General features: G+C 30.6%; 1 protein-coding gene across 1 annotated transcript; it reads right to left on the bottom strand.

The window, feature by feature from the left end:
• Nucleotides 1–9,660: 9,660 nt before the first annotated feature.
• Nucleotides 9,661–10,580, bottom strand: LOC133701109 (uncharacterized protein At1g15400-like). Its single transcript, XM_062124916.1, has one exon. It carries the CDS (start codon nt 10,369–10,371, stop codon nt 9,991–9,993), a length of 381 nt encoding a protein of 126 aa, XP_061980900.1. The 5' UTR covers nt 10,372–10,580; the 3' UTR covers nt 9,661–9,990.
• Nucleotides 10,581–19,734: the final 9,154 nt, after the last annotated feature.

Here is a 19,734-nt window from a genome sequence, read left to right as displayed (position 1 = left end):
CAGTGCTTTCCCCTATATAAATTAGCTTTATTATACAAAGATAATTTTGAAAAAAATCATAATAAAAAAAAAGTGGGGAAACACAACAACAATATACAGTGTTTTAAAAAAAATTACAAAGCTATATTCTCAACCAGCTTAATATTAAAAAAATAACATAAAAAACAAAAAAAAAAACCATGTTGGAAACACTGTAGCAATCCACAGTGTTTTGTGAGAAAATCTATAGTGTTTCCCCACATGATTTAGCCTTACTTGTAATTGTAACTCTTAACCAAATTAATATTAAAAAAATAAAATTAGCAAAGATAATTTTGAAAAAATCATAAGAGAAAAAAAACCATGTGAAGAGACACTGTAGCAATCCATGATGTTTTGTAAGGAAAGCTATAGTGCTTTCTCCACATGATTTAGCTTTATTGTGATTGTAATTTTCAACCAATTCAATATAAAAAAATAAAATCGACAAAGACAATTTTAGAAAAAATCATAAAAAAACCATATAGAAAAACACTATAGTAATCCACAATATTTTAAAGAAAAAAAATCACCAAGCTAAATTCTAACCAGCTCAATATTAAAAAAAATCAAAAAAGATAATTTTAGAAAAAATCATACAAAAAAGAAAACACAAAAAAGGGAAAAAAACCATGTGGGGAAACACTGTAGCAATTCACAATGTTTTAAAGAAAAATAATTACAAAGCTAAATTCTCAACTAGCTCAATATTAAAAAAATAAAATCGACAACTATAATTTTGAAAAAAATCATAAGAAACAAAAAAAAAAACCAAGTGGGGAAACACTGTAGCAATCCACAGTGTTTTATGAGAAAAGTCACAGCTCAATATTAAGAAAATAAAATCGACAAACAATTTTGAAAAAAATTATAACGAAAAAAAACTATGTGGTGATTCACAATGTTTTAAAGAAAAAAATTACAAAGCTAAATTTTTAACCAGCTTAATATATATATATATATATATATATATATATATATATATAAAATCAGCAAAGATAATTTTTAAAAAATAAAAATTACAAAAAAAAACCAAAGAAGAAGAAGAAGAAGAAGAAGAAGAAGGAAAGCACTATCACAATCCACAGGAAAATAAGAGGAAAGGTACAGTGCTTTCCCCACATGTTTTAGGTATAACAAAAAAAAACTATGTGAGGAAACACTATAGCAATTTACAGTGTTTTAAAGAAAAAAATTACAAAGTTAATTTTTAACAGCTTAATATTAAAAAAATAAAATCTAAAAAAACAATTATGAAAAGAAAAAAAAAACACCGTAGCAATCTACAATAAAATATGAGGAAAGTTACAATGCTTTCCTTACATGTTTCAGGTATATTGTAATTTTAAAATCGAACTTGAAACTAGATATATCTTTCCAAACTTCTATTCTTTACACTTAGATCCTCAAAATTTTAAATTATTTTCATTTTGGTACCAAAATCTTTTAGAATTAGAATCTAATCCTTGAATCCAATTTTCTTACATCTTGAATTCGTCATCTTTGTATGCATGGCTTCATGTGTGAAGGCCTCATATAGATGCGGAAGTCAATGCATCTCTTCAATACATACCAAATTAGGCTTGGAATGAATCCTAACAGTGGCTAGGTTTCTATGGCTTTGTCTGTTTTTCTATGGTTAAGGAAAAAAGCTAGGTTCCAAGTTTTTAATATCACACTCGAATTATTAAAGATATTTCAGTGAGAGGAAGAGTTGTGTTTGAATGTAAAAGAAAACTTTATTACGTATTTTACATAATAAATATTTCACATTAAAAATAAATAAAAAGGGTAAAATAATTATATATTTTTTATCAATAAAGTTCATCTCATTATACTGTGGCCTTTACACATATAGGTACAATTAGATATGGCATGCAGTACGTTGTGGGTTTGTATTATTTTTTTCATAAAAAATAATATTTTTATAATATTTAGGTGTTGTAAGCATGTTTTAAAAAGAGAAAAAAAATTTCAACAACTCGGGTTATAGTCCTAAGTGGCCAAATAAATTAGTTTTATTTTAATTAGATAATAAAAAAAAATGGACAAAAATCATAAACAAACAAAAGAAAAAAAACCTTCTTTAAAGAGTAGAGAAACGATGTAATTCAATTTTTAGCTAATTAAGTATGGAGGGATGAAATTGGATTAAAAAAAGGAAAAACTAGCTCAAGTCAATCGAGTTAGAATGATAGATATATAACCTAGACAATAAGGATCGAGCTAGTTCGGGTTAACAACTAAACTCATGTCCTTAGTCATGAGATTAGAATAACTCAATAGAAAAAAAAAACAAAAAAAAACCTACAAAGCTAATTTTTTGTTTTTTTTTTAAAAAAGATGTCAAACGATTAACTTTTAAAACTCGTGACTTAGGTCATTAAACTAGAAGTACCATACATGGAAAAACTGTGAAGCTATCTAACAAATCAAACGTTAAAAGATAAAATCAGAAAAGAAAATCAATTACACACAAGGATCCAAAATATAAACAAAATAATAATTAAATGAATGAGGATAAAATTGAAATAAAAATAAATTACAGGGGCAATTGTTGATTTTTTATTGAACGGTTAAATTGAAAAAAAAACTTTAATAAAAGGACAAAAATATCAAAAGAATGTGGAACAAATTGGAATATACCATAAATTTGGATTGAAGAATGAAATTGAAAACCCATAAAATCTTTATAAAATGGTCTAGAAAAAAAATCAAAATAATAAGGATTAAATTAAAAAAAATAATATATAACAAATTGGAATTGAAGGATGACATTGAAAATAATAAAACTCTTACAAAAGGGCAAAGAACAAAAACTTAAAATAAAAAAAAAATAAAGACTGAAGTTGAAATACCAACAACAAAGAGGATCAAACTATAGTTTTCAGAGGTGGAGAGAAAAAATAATAAAAAAAACAAAAAAAACCCCATTGACAACAAACTGCATCACCACTACCACCAACACGCATTGTCCCAACATGAAGAGGACATGATATCACTTTTAATGACACAATAAAATGACATTTTGTTGCACATGTCAACACCTTTTTCCATTTAATCTACGTAAAATAAACAAAAATTTCTCTTCATGAAATTGGTAGTAAAAAAACCTTTAGTGAAAAGACTGAAAGGCCCCAAAATGCATGCTTTATTTTCTTTTATTTCAATGGTAAAATTATAATATCATTGTTTTTCAAAAAATGAATAGATAGAAATACCATTGTCTATTATTTTTTAAATTCTTGACTTGAAGAGTAATTGAGTTATTATATTGTGCGTAAAAAAAATAGAAAAAACACATACCCTTGATTATTTATTTAATGACTAAAGAATTGTGTGAAAAGATTAATATATCCCTTACACCAAAGTATTTGGATTTTTAAAGGCAAAACAATAATTATACTATAGTGGTGAATAGTGAAAGAAGTCTATTTACATTGAATTTGCTTTTGGTTTTAGCTTTTTTTTTATTATTATTATAAAAATAAGAAGTCTTATATTTTTTTTAACAAAGGCAGCTTGCGCAATATGCGATCGATGGCTTTAGTTTTGCTTTGTATTTGCTCCAATCCTTTCGCATCATGGACAGGCTCGAGTATTCTTAGTTTACAATCGACAAGTGGCCTTCTCTTGGACAAGGGCCGAGTCAATTTTTTTTTTTTTTTTTTTTTTTGTAATGTGTAAAAATGATATTCAGGCGCCGCTAGTGGGTTTTAAAGAAGGAGAAAACTAATGACTGGAGTCATCTTGCTACTGGGTTAAACAAGCTATTTTCATTCAATTATATAATAACAATATTATATGGAGAAAAAGTGATAACGATAAGCCTTAAAAAAAAAGAAATTGTTAAAAAAAATAAAAAATTACAAAGTTTAATTCCAAGATAACATAATATTAAAAGATAAAGCTTCTCGAGTCAACCCATGTTGTGAGGTCGGTCCAACTTATAGAAAACAAATTAAAAAAATAACGATGGCCAATTCCTGATAATCAAAATACAAAAGGATGAAATACAAAAGATAGTCAACCAAAAGAAGCTCATAAAAATAAAATACCAAACCCGAGTAATGCTGCCAAAGCTGGCAAGTTAGATCATGCGAACAGGATCACCTCAGAGAAGAAAAAATAGGAAAAATAATGAAGATAAATTTTAAAGAGAACCTAATTATTAAGGATGAAACCGAAAAAAAAACACCCTAAAAAACCTATCAGGGTTTTCCTGGCCAAACTTGTTGCCTAGGCTATAAGATCATGGTAAAATGATTGAAAGGAAACCGAAAAAATGTAAAAGCCTTTTTTTCAAAATGAACAATGTCGAAGGATGGAATAACAAAAAAACAATGTCAACTCATTCTAATCTTTTAAATTCGTGACTCGAGTCACTAAACAAACCATGAATTCCAACCTCTAATAAATCAAATGTAGAAAGATAAAATTGAAAAAAAAAATTAATTATATAAAAAATAACAATAAAAAAATAAAAATTTAAATAAAAATTAAAAAATAAATGAGACGGATATCTATTCTATTTCATAGAATTCTTAAGAAAGCTGATAGAATACAACTAACTGAGTAGGAAAACCAACATCCATCAAAGTATCTCTGAGGAAATCCCATCTCAAGCAATCATAAGCCTTTTCCAGGTCCACTTTAATAGTCATTTAACATTTTCTCCTTTTAATATTTCTTATAGAATGGATTACTTCCTGAGCCACCACTATATTATTATCAGTAATCTGTCTTCTAGGCACGAAACTACTCTGATTAATAGAGATTAGTTTTAACATCATGAATTTAAGGTGATTAACCAGAAGTTTTGTTAGGATTTTGAAATTGACATTGCATAGGCCTACAGGCTGAAATGGTGCAGATACTCTGGTTTTAGCACCTTTGGAACTAAAACCAAGAACGTCTGGTGAATCTCGGATACGTAAGCTTTTCCTTTAATAACGTTTTTGATAAACTTGCAAACAGCAGGCCCTATTATATTCCGTCGAGATTGATAAACGTAAGGTTGATAATCATCCAGACCTGGAGCTTTAAAGGATTTTATATCAAACAATTCCCTCCTACATATAACACCAATTATATAATGTGGTGGATGGAGTGATGGTGTACCTTTTCAATGATGAAGCTTATAAATATTTTAGTAGGGAACGTCTTTAGTTTTCAACGGGATCAAGGAACATGTATCTTATGTTATATATAGACGAAATCGATCAATTCGATTCATTTGCTGCTTCCTATTCTTATTTGGTAGGTGATACTCATAATTTACAACTTGTCATCAGGGGTGTATATGAGGTCGAAATTCATGCTTTTATCTAAGGTCATACTCGGTTCTAATAGTCCGAGTTGGAATTTAGATGATTGTCTACAATCATTAATTGATGAATAAATTATTATTGTGGTCATCCGAGCTTTGGCTTATAATGCATCAAGGAAAAAAAAATTTAGATGAAGGCAACTTTGATATAGACTATCAATGATTTTTCTACATATAAAATGGTTTCTAGTAAGAGTGCGCATAAAAAATCAGCATGTCAATACATTAACAAATGGTGGTAAAATGTTTTTTTTTTGTCATTAATGGTTCTTGCTAACATGTCAAATTAAAGTCTTCTTTTGTAGGCTATGGTTCTTAGATGCGAATCAAGTCGATGAAGCTTTTTGTGAAAACACACGGGCGGAATGATGATTGTAAAAAGAGGGTGCAAAAGCTCTTGGATGGCCGAACTCAGTACATTGTGGTATATTAGTTTTCAACTATTTTTTTCTTAAGTTATTATTTTTTTGAATTTGCTGACTTTTTTTTAGGATACATATAACACCGTGTTGAAGGAGAAATACGAGGATGATCTTTGACCCATCCGGATCTTGATTTGGATTTGTGGTTGGAGACAGAATCATTTATTACACCTGATAGAAATTAGGTTGTACGGTCTCTCTAACATTACGATCGAGGACTTACAGATAGCCCACAATGTTTCAACCATTAGATGCTCTCAATTGGTTCTAAGCACTTAAACTCCAGAGTTCGAGGTGATTTTAGACCAGCGATTTCAAGTTCGGACGACCTATATTACTATTGATTATGCACGACTATCTACTGAGACAGCTGAACTTGGCCTATCGGTAATGGAGATGAAATCACAGATTAGTGATACATGTGTTTCCCTTTATTGGCCCTACGGTCTTGGTAAAGACTCGCCTCCTTCTTATCTTCTAGTACCTGTATTCTAGATTAATTATATTTGAACTTATAAATGTTTGAATTTGTAATAATATATTGATTTTTATATTAATTATTTTCTACTTTTATTTAATATATTTTCTTTTTAAATTAAATTATTACTAAAGATATCTATTGGTATATTCTATAGAGTTGAAAATGAATTACTGCAAATGTCACTACTATTGTTTAATAACTGATGGAATTGCATACGATCTTATTGTCGGTTATATGTCAAATTCACAATAAGAAATACTGACGGACAAGAAAATCACCAAAGGAATTGCATAATGTTTTTTTATCGGTGATATATCATATTCACAGTTTATAAATTCACTGAAAATTTTATTACCGACGAACTCACCAACAGATGACAAATCACCAACAATAGTTTTTCCAACTAAGTATTTCTGTTTATGAGCCTATCAATAAAATTCATGCCGACAAATGAAGAGTATAAATACCGACAAAATATTTCATGGGTAAATTTAAAATTTATGGTGGTGAGTGACTAATTCCCAAATCCTCTATCAAGCCTCTCAGATACCCTCCACTTTCTTGTCTGTAAAGATGAGACCAACACTGCCTAAATCCATCATATACCAGGATGTGAATCAAATGTCCAGATGGTTTCAGCACTGTTATATCAACTATGATTTACTCCACAATAACCAAATACCGTTTGCTTTCACTCAAAAACTAGCATTGAATTTTAGTTTTCAATTATTTTCTCTGTTGCCCGACCACTAATTCTTGGTTCAGTTATTGCTATAATATAATTTTGAAAATTAAGGATTGACAGCAAGGCTCGTTGATTCTTGCTTTCTCTTTAGCAGACAATTTAATTAGCGGGCAATCTTTCCTCTTCTCCCACATCAGCCTCTTCATCATCGTCTGAAATATACTCATCCATATGACAGGCTTCAATCATCCTCTGATCCAAATAAGAGACTTCTACTACAAGGGAATCTCCATAGCTGAGACCCTCTTCGAGTTTTTTGGGTTTGACAATTTACTTTCCTGTATAAATGTTAATTTTTTTTATTAAAATTTAAAGTATTTTTTATTTAGAATTATATTAAAATGATTTTTTTTTATTTTTAAATATAACCTGAAAGATTAGCTTGGTGATTAAAGAGGTTTGTTTCATTTATTTTTTGATTTTTTAGGTTTAAATTTAGAGACTAGCATTATTAAGATTTATTAAACATCTCTAAATACATTAGACCAATATAGAAAGTGTATGCTTTTAAAAGGAGTGCTTTTAAGATCGCTTAGAAAAAAGAACTTGGTCTCAAATTAATGTATAGGTTAATCCAAGGATATCCCTTACCATTAAAAAAAAAATTAAATGGATGAAGATTTTTAAAATAATAATTTATTAAAATTGAATAAGATCAATTTGAATTAATGGGTCTTTAATTGGGTATTTGTTCAAGACTTTAATATATTGATCAGTTCTGTTTAATTTAGTTTGATTTGGATTAGGTTTTTTATTTTTAAAATCAAAATTTATTGAAATAATTTTTTTTTAAAATTTCTAATGGAATTGAATCAATAAACTAGAAAAATTGTTCGGTTCAGTTAATTTCATAAAAATCTTACTGATATTTTAAATAATCAGATTAATTTACTTATCCTACTAAACATATAATTCATTACTTGAAAAAAATAAAAAAAAAACAAATCAGGTACTATTTTTAATAAGATAACGTTACGAGAGAATCTAAATCTACCCACCCCACCCCACCCCCCCCACCTCACCCCCCCACCTCACCCCACCGAAATAGGAAAGAAAAAATATTGAGGATTCTTATCCAACCATGTGGTTGGAACTAAAGCCATCATGGCATCATCATCCGAGCGCATGTGAAACAAAAAGACTGGCTTGTATTGTATTATATATTTATATATATAGTTACCCACTTACCCACATACATTAAATGCAAAATGGAATTTTTCGGAGGCCGGTTCGAATATCACAGATTGATCAGACAATCATGGCATTACCTGCCGGACTTGCCTGGTCCATAATTATATTATCCAGCCGGGTCTAATGAGTGAAGTTCGGAGTATATTTGGAGTGCGCTTTCTTTGAAAGTATTTTTTATGTAAAAATATATTAAAATAATTTTTTAAAAAATAATTTTTAAAATTAATGTATTAAAATAATCTAAAAATATCAAAAAAATATTAATTTAAAGCAAAAAAAATTATTTTTTTTCAAAAATATTTTTGAAACGCAAAAACAAACAGAGGGAATTAAAAAATATGTCTGTTTTTGTGTTTTAAAAATATTTTTGAAAAAATTAAAAAAAAATTATTTTTTTCTTTACTTCAAATTAATATTTTTTTTGATGTTTTTAGATCATTTTATGCGCTAATATAAAAAATAATTTTTAAAAAATAAAAAAAATAATTTTGATACATTTACGAGTGAAAAGTTGCAACCATACTCCTATACAGGTGTATGATTGGGAACAAGGTAAAATCAGGTTTTTTTTTTGTTTAAATTGAATTTTTTTATGTTTTTAGATTGTTTTGATGTGTTAATATCAAAAATAATTTATTACATTTTTAAACAAAAAATATTTTTAACCGTCAGTGCTATTACAACCCCTAACACACCCAAAGTCTTGATTGGTATTGTGTTTTAAATAAAAGTTAGGTAAATTTTGAATTTTTTTTAAATTTTTTATATATTTTTGGATCATTTTGATATGTTACTATTAAAAATAATTTTTAAAATTAAAAAATATTATTTAGATATATTACCCACATAAAATTTTTTTTTAAATAATTCCAATTACACTTTAAAAAAAACATGGAAGGGATGAATTAAAACTCTTGTTTTTTTTATAAAAGAAATATTCAAAACTTCAGTAAATTCATGATTTGACTTCTTTAACCATAACCCGAGTCTCGGCTTAGATTAAATGCCAACTCAGTTCTGTGTAGCTACAGCCCTAGCTGACCTCAGATTGAGATGTATCAGTGGGGTTTTGGTTCACAATTCGGTGGATGCTGATTAGGTCCGTGTCAGAATAAAACTGCAGGGAAGTTGGTCACCCAAACCACTCACCCTTAAAAGTTGTCTGCGTGGAGAAAAGCATTACTACTAGAAATAGTTAACGAACTGCAACAACCTATTTAACAGGGTCCAGCAACCTCTAGTGATCCCGATGAATCTCTTCCGAGAGGAAGCAGAACTGAAAGGTTAGATTCACCTAGATTGTGCGTTTTCTTTGACAATTTGGGAGCGATGGAAGATCCCAAATCCTAGCTTGAAAAAAATCTGAGTCTTTTGCAACATGTTCAAATCCCATCATATATCAAGGATTTCAGCTGGTTTTGCGATGATTAGAATAAGATTCCGGATACAAGGCAACTTGACTAGACATGCAAGAGAAAGAAAATTAAAAATTGATTTTGTACACAAAAAAAAAAATCCTCAAGTACTCGACCATATACACATAAGTGGAAGCACCAAGACAAGAAAACATACCTAAAATCTAAACATGTAAAAAGCAAAAGACAATAGACTGCCACGATAAATTAACAAAACAAAAATGCAATCCATAACTCTTTTTTTTTTTTTTTTTCTAAAAATTCCTATATCTCACTTTATTGAGATGAACTGACGAGTTTTAATAAATCTACAAACCTGTATGAATATAACCATACTATGAATAACCACACCTCATTTCCACCGGAATATTCCATCGAAACAACGAAAACTATCGGGATCTGCCCTTACCGGCTTTTTTCCGATGATTCTTTGCTTGTTTTCCGAAAGCGCCACAAAACCCACATGCAGACACCTTTGGAGAGGGAGGCTCTATTGCCGGAGACACCCTGCCGGTGCGGTAGCCACGTTGTCCACCGTTGGATCGACTTCTCTCAATGGTGATGCTGGGCGTCGTTGATGATCTTGAAGTTGGTCTGACATCGTTCTCTAGCTTGATATCTGTCTTCTGATCATGCTGTGGCTCTTGTTCTTCGTGTTCTTGTTTTTGGTTGACTTTGTTTAGCTCTCCCGAGATAAGCTTATCATCCCATACAAGCCCTGAGGAACCTTGCCTCCTGAAAGACACGGCAGATCTTTGCAAGCCAGCCATTAATTAATCCTCTCTCTAGACCTTTCTCTATGGGCTGGCTATAAATGAATGAAATATATACGACTTTTCTCTTCTTTCTATATATGAATATTTATAGAAAGGGACATATGTAAAAGAAGAAGATAAACAATGGTCGCGGTGGTTTGGTTGAGAGAGAACTGAGAAGGCTCATAAGAAGGCAACTCGGTCAGATATAACAAGACTTGTTTAACCTTGTTCTTTCTGTTGAGATTCATGTCATCCCATTATCTCAAAAGGATCGATAGTAATTTTTCTTTTATCATGGTAAATTTGTTTACTTAATTGTTACCGCACTCATTAATCAACTGTTAGGCAAATGAATTTATTATCTGTGATTTCATTTACTATATATATCGTGTATTATATGATCAATTCAGGTTTAATATAACACTAGATAGGGACCACGTGATACGCCACATACTTAAATTTTTCTTAACGTAAAATAAAAAAGCCCATGGGATGACCATTCGAACAAATCCGGATTAATTTTATTAACAAGTAATTCAAGATATAAAATTGAAATAACTTATAAAAAAAAATAAAAATTAATTACAAAGCTAAAGATTTAATAACCAAATGCTAAATAATGAAAAAAAATTTAAATAATATAACGTCGAAGAAGAAAACTTAAATCAACCTGAACTACTTGACTAACCCATAGCTCACGATATGAAATTGAGATTAAAAAAAATAAAATTTCAAAAGAAAAACCTAGTAAAAAAAACCAAAGTTCAATAAAAAAAATAAAAAAATCGAGTTAATCCGAGTTAATTTTACTTACTTGGTATCAGGATAACTTAATAGGAAAAAAAAAGCTAAAAATGACAAAGGTGAATGGCCAATAATTTAATTTCAAATAATAAAATTAAAAAAAATCAATGTCATAAAAAAAGCCGAGGGGAAAACACCAGGATTAACTTGACTAATCAAGTACTCGTAACATAAGATCGAAATAAAACAAAACTTAGACTTTCAAAAGAAGAACCTTGCAAAAAAAAAAACCCATATTTAAATAAAAAATATTAAAAAAACCCGAGTAACCCGAGCTAACTTGACTAACTTGTACTCAGGATAACTCAACAAAACAAAATGTGAAAAAACTACAAAGATCAAGAGCAAATAATTTAATATCAAATAATAAAATTAAAAAAAATCATCCTTATAAAAAAAATCCAGGAAAAAATCTAAGTAAACCTGGGTTAACTCGATCAACCTGTTATCCAGGTTATAAGGTCATGACAACTCAATAAAAAAAAAGTTAAACAAACAATGAAGCCAAGTGCTTAATAACTATATCTCAAATGATAAATTTGAATTTTTTTTTTAATAAATGATCCCAAAAAAGGATCAAACTTAATCAAGGTCGGGTTATGAGACAAGAATGAACTTATAAAAAGGTAATCATGAAAAAATAATAAAGTAAAAAACTGAAACAATATGGACCAAATATGATATAAAAAAATAAAAGAAAATAATTAGGGGATAAAATTAAAAAATAATATAAATTAAGAAAAGGATAGAAAAATATAATTGAAAAAATAAAGATCAACATTGGATAAAAAAATGAAATAAATTGTTGAGAGGCAAAATAAATAAATAAAAAGATAAATAAAGAAAAGTATAAGAAAATAACAATAAAAAAATGATGACCAAAATTAGATTAAAAAACAAATGCAATAAAATGGTAAGAGACAATTGAAAAAAATAATAATTAAGAAAAGTATATAAAACATAGAAAAAAAGCAATTAAAAGTAGAAGGATAAAATCGAATATAAAAATTAAATGGAATATAAACATAGAAAATAATTGTAAAATAGTTAAACTTTTAAAGTATTAAAAAAAATAATAATTAAAAGAATGAAAGTCAGAATCAATAAAACTACAAACTGAAGTACAAAATTGTTTTTTGGAATGGTTGTCATGAATTTCAAGACATGAGGGGTAAAGAGAGAAAAACTCCACTACAGCCTAACCAAACCTTCGTTGTTAGTACACGTCACTTTACTGGAAAGGGGATGACTTGCTGCTCCCAACCCCACCGCGGATGAAGGATTTTGGCAACCTTATGACCTTACACGTGCTGCCCAAAAAGCTTGAGGGTTGTCACGTGTCAACGCGATTCATAAATTTTTTTCGATAATATTTAATTATTTAAAATTACCAAATAACCACTAACTAAAATAAAAAAATACAAAAAATTCCATAATGAAAAGACTAAAATGCATTGAAACCAACCTTAGTGTTTTTTTAATTCAAGGGTGATTATGTAATTCAACTTTATAAAAAAAATTAGAAAGATGAAGAAGCCTCTCATACATGTATACCTTTCCTTTTCTCTGGAGGGTATTATTATAATTTTATTGTGCAGTTATTTTTTGAAAAAACAAAAAAAACTCATGATTGAAGACTTAATATTTTTTTTTGTTTTTAAGAGAAAAATAGTCGTTTTACTATGCTAAAAAAGATGTCATGTTCAATTTGTCTTCAATTAATTTTGCATAATAGATCACCAGGAAAAAATGATTATACCCCCAACTACAAACTTCTTAAATTTTTAGTTCAAAAGTATAAGTATCATTTCACTGTTTTACTGATGACTTTTAATTTATATATAATTTATTTTTTTTGTAATGTTAATCTATGTCTTCACCATAGCTGACCCGTGCCTAACTCATCCTCCACGCGAAGCCGCCTTGTTTTAGTATATACCATCTAGCTTGTATTGTTTTTGTCTGTAAAAGGACGTTATAAAAAACTCTAAACTGAGGTATTGGAGGAAAGAAATTGCTGGAACGATTATCCGAAAGCTTGTTTGATGCCAACATGTTTAAAGCTCAACAAAGACAGCACGGTTGATATCTATTGAAGGCTTTTTTGGCATCTAATTCACCTGCAACAAGTTCTTTGTGTCGTCTGCTTTCTCTTATGATAATTAATTATTCTTATTTTTGGATTGGAATAAAGGGTTTCGACCTCCAATTATATATATATTTCGTGAGTTTAAAAAGAGTATAGCTTTGTTATGGTTTGTTTGGAACCTGAGAATGAATTCATAATACGGTTAAATGAATTCTTTTAAAGATATTGATTCATATTCTAAATGAAGTTTAATTTATAAAAAAAATATAGAGATCTTATGATTTACTATAATAATCTCTCGTTGATAAATTAATGTTGAAAACAATATTCTAAAAAAACCCCACATGTTAACAAAAATCCTATTTTTACCCCTCCTTTTCTCCTCCTAAAAATCTTTGACAACACTATATCTTAATAGAGAGACTCAGTCCTTCACTACTTGATAATCCTTCTTGTTGATATCAGATTGCATTATTCAAATATACTTAGCTGTCTTTTCAAGGTATAGGATTCTATTTATAACAACCTTCTAGTTTGTAGGATCTTCAATAATTCTATGTTATTCATTTGATGTATTTATACACTTGTTTTGGTCAATAACAAAGAGGAAAAACTCAAGTTATAATTTATATCTTATCATTGTATCAAAGCAAAACTAAGAGATAACAAATTCCTTCTTTTTTTTTCCCTTCTTCTTTTTTAGACATGGCCAATCCATCAACCTCTATTCTTAACACCGATGAATCCGATCACACCCTTATCAGCATTAATGTTGCTACCCAAACCCCTCTAAAACTCATTTCCAGCAATTACACCTCTTCGAAGCTACAATTTTAAACCTTTTTTATTGGCTATGATCTTTTAGGCTATATTGATGGCTCACGGCCTTGTCCCTTAGCCACTCTTACACAAAATGACATAACTAGATCAAACCCTACTCATATCCTCTAGATATGACAGGATCAGTTAATCTTGAATGCCATCATTGGCTCCATCTCCCAAACTATCATACCATTCATTGCTCAAGACACGACTGCTCGAGAAGCATGGACTATCTTGGCCACCACCTATGCCATGCCTTCTCATGGACGCAACAAACAGGCCAAGGGCCAACTCAAGATGATCACCAAAGGCTCTGACAGTGTCACAATGTTCCTGCAACTTATAAAAGCAAAAGCTGATGAACTTGCCCTTCTTGGCGCACCACTTGATGTAGAAGACCTCACAAACAAGATACTTGATGGACTTGGTGATGAATATAAAGAACTAACACGTGTTATCCAAGCTAGAGACACATTTATAACCTTTAAGGATCTGCATGAAAAACTGCTCAATTTTGAAGCTTTGGCGCTCACTACAAAACCAGAACCATTATATTTTCCTACCATTGCTAATCCCAGGAGCAAGAATAACTGGCGCCCACCTACATCCTCAAACAACAACAATCATTTATGGCATCCCTCCAACAACCAATCCAGTAGGTATCATACAACACAAAACAACAAACAACCCACAACACAAAATAGGTATCAAGAAAATCGCTCATCTCGACCATACCTGGGTTACTGCTAAATTTGTAAGATACAAGGTCATACAGCAAAATGATGTCCTTTATTTTGGCTAGTCCCAGTTCAAACATCCAATAGCAATCCCACTACTTTGATCAATAAACCTGCTTCTCCATGGCAACCAAGGGCTTCTTATGATACCAATAATCACATCAATGAACCTTGGCTCTTGGACAGTAGTGCCTCTCACCATGTTACAACTGATCTAAACAATCTTTCCATGCATACTCCATACAACGGATCAAATGAAATTATGATCGAAGATGACTTGGGTCTCTCCATTACTCACACAGTTTCTTCCTCTCTCAAAACATCTCATAACACTTTTCAATTGAATAATGTCCTATGTGTTCCTATTATAAAAATTTTTTTATTTCAATTTCTTAATTTTATATCTCAAATAATGTCTCAATTGAATTCTTACTCACTGCTTTTCTTGTAATGAAAATTCACACGGGGATAACACTTCTAAAGGGCCAAACTAAAGATGAAATTTATGAGTGGTCGGTATCTCCACCATTACTTCTTTTCAAGCATCATAACAACCTTATCCGAGTGGCATCATTAATTAAGACACCCAGCTTTTCCTATTCTGAAACAGATTGTTTCCAACAATAAACTTGGTTTCTCTTCTTCCTCTAACTTTTCATGTAATGCTTGTCTATATAATAAAAGCCATAAATTATCATTTTCTTAATCCATAATTATTTCTTCTCAACCTCTTGAAAATGGCTTTTCTGATGTTCAAACTTCTCCAATTATATCAAATGATGGCTTTAAATATTATGTGATTTTTGTGGATCATTTCACCAGATATATTTGGTTCTATCCTCTTAAACAAAAGTTAGAAGTCAAAACCATTTTCATTAAATTTAAAGCCATTGTTGAAAAACACTTTGATAAAACAATAAAAACACTTTACTCTAACAATGATGGTGAATATATTGCTCTATCCCATTACCTTTCAAAAAATGGTATTTCTCATCTCACTACATCACCTCACACACTTAAACATTATGGCTTTTTTATAAAGGAGATATCTTCACATTATAGAAACTGGATTAGCATTACTATCACATGCCTCTTTTCTTTTAAGTTATTAGACTTATCCCTTAGCTACAACAATCTATTTGATAAATTGTTTGCCAATACCTACACTAAAACCTCTCATTTCTATATGAATTTTTTTAAAACAACAACTCCTAATTACTCAAAACTAAAAATCTTTGGTTGCTTATGTTATCCCTGACTTAGACCATATGCAACCAATAAACTAGACAATCGATCCAAACCATGTGTATTCCTTAGATATTCTTTAACTCAGAGTGCCTATTATTGTCTTGATCCATCCATCTCTAAAATATGTCTCTAGGCATGTCAGATTTGTTGAATTTGTATTTCCTTTCACTCGTATCTCTGCACATTCCTCTCATCCCAATTCAAACTCTATTGCCACTTGGATTCCCTCACCACCTCGAATCTTATCCTCGTCCTTGGTACTATTACTCAATCTTCCATCTGTAGTGGAAGCTCAACAATAATTCTCTAGTGAAGTCTAACCTATACTAGCACATCTACTCAACCACCACATAAATCTGTTAATATCAATACTTTCCAACAACCATCACAACAGATGGACTTGTTTGTGCCTCATTCACAACCTACCACTCCTTAACTACTAGAGCCAAAAATAATATTCACAAACCCCTCACAAAAATAAATCTACACACCTAATTAACCAAAGGTAGAGACACTGAACCAACCACAGTGACCCAAGCCCTCAAAGATCATAAATGACATTAAACCATGTCTAAGGAGTATGATGCTCTAGTAAATAATGACCTATGGATGCTAGTTCCCCCAGCTACAAGTCACAATCTTGTTGGTTGCAAATGGATTTTTTGAACTAAAAATAAATCTGATGGTTCTGTTGACAAGTTCAAAGCTTGTTTGGTTGAAAAAGGTTTCCACCAACGCCCTGGAATAGACTACTATGACAAATTCAGTCCATTTATAAAACCAACCACTATTCGCCTTGTTATTAGCATAGTTATGAGTCATGATTGGTCCTTAAGACAACTTGATGTAATCAATGCCTTTCTTCAAGGTCACCTTTCAGAGAATGTCTACATGTCATAACCATTAGGATTTATTGATAAAGGCAGCCCCTCATATGTCTACAAACTCAGAAAAACAATTTATAGCCTAAAACAAGCCTTTTAGGTATGGTACCAAGAGCCTTTTTATTTGTCTTTCATGCTAATGACTGCATCATGTATCTCTTTATTTATGTGGATGACTTAATTCTCACAAGAGACAATGCTACCAAAGTCAATCAATTTATTGACACTCTAGCTCAATGATTTTCCATCAAAGATCTTTGATAACTCACAATCTTTCTGGGTGTAGAAGTTGTTCCAAAAAACATGGCTTGTTACTCTCACAAAGGCGTTACATCATGGATCTTCTAACTCAAACCAAGATGCAAGGGGCCAAGACTGTTCTTACTCCCATACCAACTAGTCCTCATTTTATGTTAAATTGAGGATCTTCTTTGTTTGATCCAGCTGAATATCATTAGGTAGTTGGGAGCCTCCAATATTTGCTAATAAAAAGACCAGACATAACATTTGTTGTTAACAAGCTGCCATAATAAATGCACTGCCTAAGAACAAAACATTGGTCCTTTGTAAAAATGGTTATTGCATTATCTTGTTAGCACCATTAATGATAGTTTACAAATCTATAATGACTCTTCTATCAATTTGTATGCTTGCTCTAACGGTGATTGGGTAGGGGAGAAGGATTCTTTTTGCTCAACAAGTGCCTACATTATTTATCTTGGTAAGAATCTACTATCCTGGAGTTCTATAAAGCAACAGACTATTGTTAGATCCTTTACTGAGGCAGAGTATCACTCTGTTGCAAATACTGTTGCTAAATTTAATTTCATTTGTTATCTATTGTGATAATATTGGAGCAACCCAACTCTGTTCCAATCAAAATTTTCATTCCCGCACGAAGCATATTGCAATAAACTTTTATTTTATTCAGGATCAAGTTCAAAATGGTGCTTTTCGTGTTGCTCATGTCTCTTTTAAAGATTAACTTGTTGAAGCTTTCACACAACCTCTTTCACGATAATGTTTTCTTCAACTCAAGTATAAGATTGGAGTTCTCTCCCGAAATGCATCTAGACGAGACATAATAGAGGGACTTAGTGATGCGAATCTCGTGATCACGTGGTCGCGCAACCCACATGTAAAGACACCAAGTTCTGGAAAGCCATGTAAATCAGGTTTGATAGGAGTGTGACACAAAGATAACTTGTACCTAGGCACCAGAACTATTGGAAATAGAAATCCCCACCCAACGAATATTGATTTGCGAACGAGAAGTATAAGGAAGACGTCATGAAGTCAGTTGTTCTTTGATAAATCATGTTTTAGTTCTTTAGAAAACTAAGGAAGGGAGATTATCCTACCAACATACAAGAAGTACAGCAAAAAAAGTTTATTAATCTGAAAATTATGTAACTTACATTTTGGTTATGCCTTTATTTATACTAATTCTAGACTCAAATAAACCCTAATGAACCCCCCTTAGGTGGACTTGTATGAGCCACACTTACAATTGACCAAAATAAATAATAATAACCCAAAGACTAAAAAGAAAATAATAATAAAAATAAAAATCCAAAAATTACTATCCTAAATATGCTATAATAAGATTTGTTACCCTTAAAAAGTTCCAAATAGACTAGGAAATCTGATATGAAGGTAGAATTAATTCTAAAGTCTTCTTTCTTTGTTGTAGCTAGGATGAATAAGGAATCCTTATAAGAAAAGGATTCTGAAAATTTATGAATCCTTGCCACACTTGAAAATTATATTGCAACCCATTAAAGATCCTTGTAGAACAAGGAGATTTCCAAAACAAGCTATCACAGCCTTGTAGGAAAAGAATCCTAGTCAAATAAAAAGTCCACAAGTCAAAAGAAAGTAAATAATAAAATTCATACATCCTTTGTTGACCAGTATTGCGATGCCTTCCTGAACTCTGATTGACCTGAAATTTTAACCCAAGGTAGGACAACATGTCAAGAGATTCCACATAACATTTTAGCCCCATCAATAGTTGGATTAAGAATTATGATTGTTGCCGTGAAATTGGACAATTATGAATTTTACATCATAATCCAAATCTGATTGTTTTTTTATTGCCTGGATCGTATCATTGAGTTCAGGAAGGCATTGCAATATTGATCAATAGAGGCTGTATGAATTTTGTTATTTACTTCCTTTGGATTTATGGACTTCCTATTTAGCAAGGATCCTTTCCCTACAAGGATGTGGTAACTTATTTTGAGAATCTCCTTGTTCTATAAAGATTTTTAATGGGCTGCAACATAGTTTCTAAGTGTGGCAGGATTCATAAATGTTTCAGAATCCTTTTCTTACAAGGATTCCTTATTCATCCTAGCTACAACAAGGAAATAAGACTTCAGAATTAATTCTACCTTCAAATCAGATTTCCTAGTCTACTTGGGACTTCTTAATGGTGACAAATATGATTCTAGCATATGTAGGATAGTAATTTTCAGATTTTTATTATTTTTGTTATTTTCTTCTTAGTCTTTGGGTTATTATTACTTATTTGGGTCAATTGTAAGGCTTGATATAAGTCCACCCAAGGAAGATCCATTAGGGGTTTATTTAAGTCTAGAGTCAGTATAAATAAAGACATATCAGACATGTAAGTTAGATAATTCAAATTAATAAAACTTCTTATTTGCCGTACTTTGTATGTGTATTGGTGAGATAATCTCCCTTACTTGGTTCTCTAAAGAATAGAAAAACTACTTATTGAAGAACAACTGACTTTGTGGCGTTATCCTCATACTTCTCGTTCGCG

This window comes from Populus nigra, chromosome 8 (assembly GCF_951802175.1).
Source record: "Populus nigra chromosome 8, ddPopNigr1.1, whole genome shotgun sequence".
Taxonomy (NCBI): Eukaryota; Viridiplantae; Streptophyta; class Magnoliopsida; order Malpighiales; family Salicaceae; genus Populus; species Populus nigra.
This window is presented reverse-complemented; position numbering and strand designations above follow the sequence as displayed.

What these genes read in the sequence shown, in the direction of transcription:
- LOC133701109 (XM_062124916.1), bottom strand. Translation starts at nt 10,371, where the DNA reads ATGGCTGGCTTGCAAAGATCTGCCGTGTCTTTCAGGAGGCAAGGTTCC.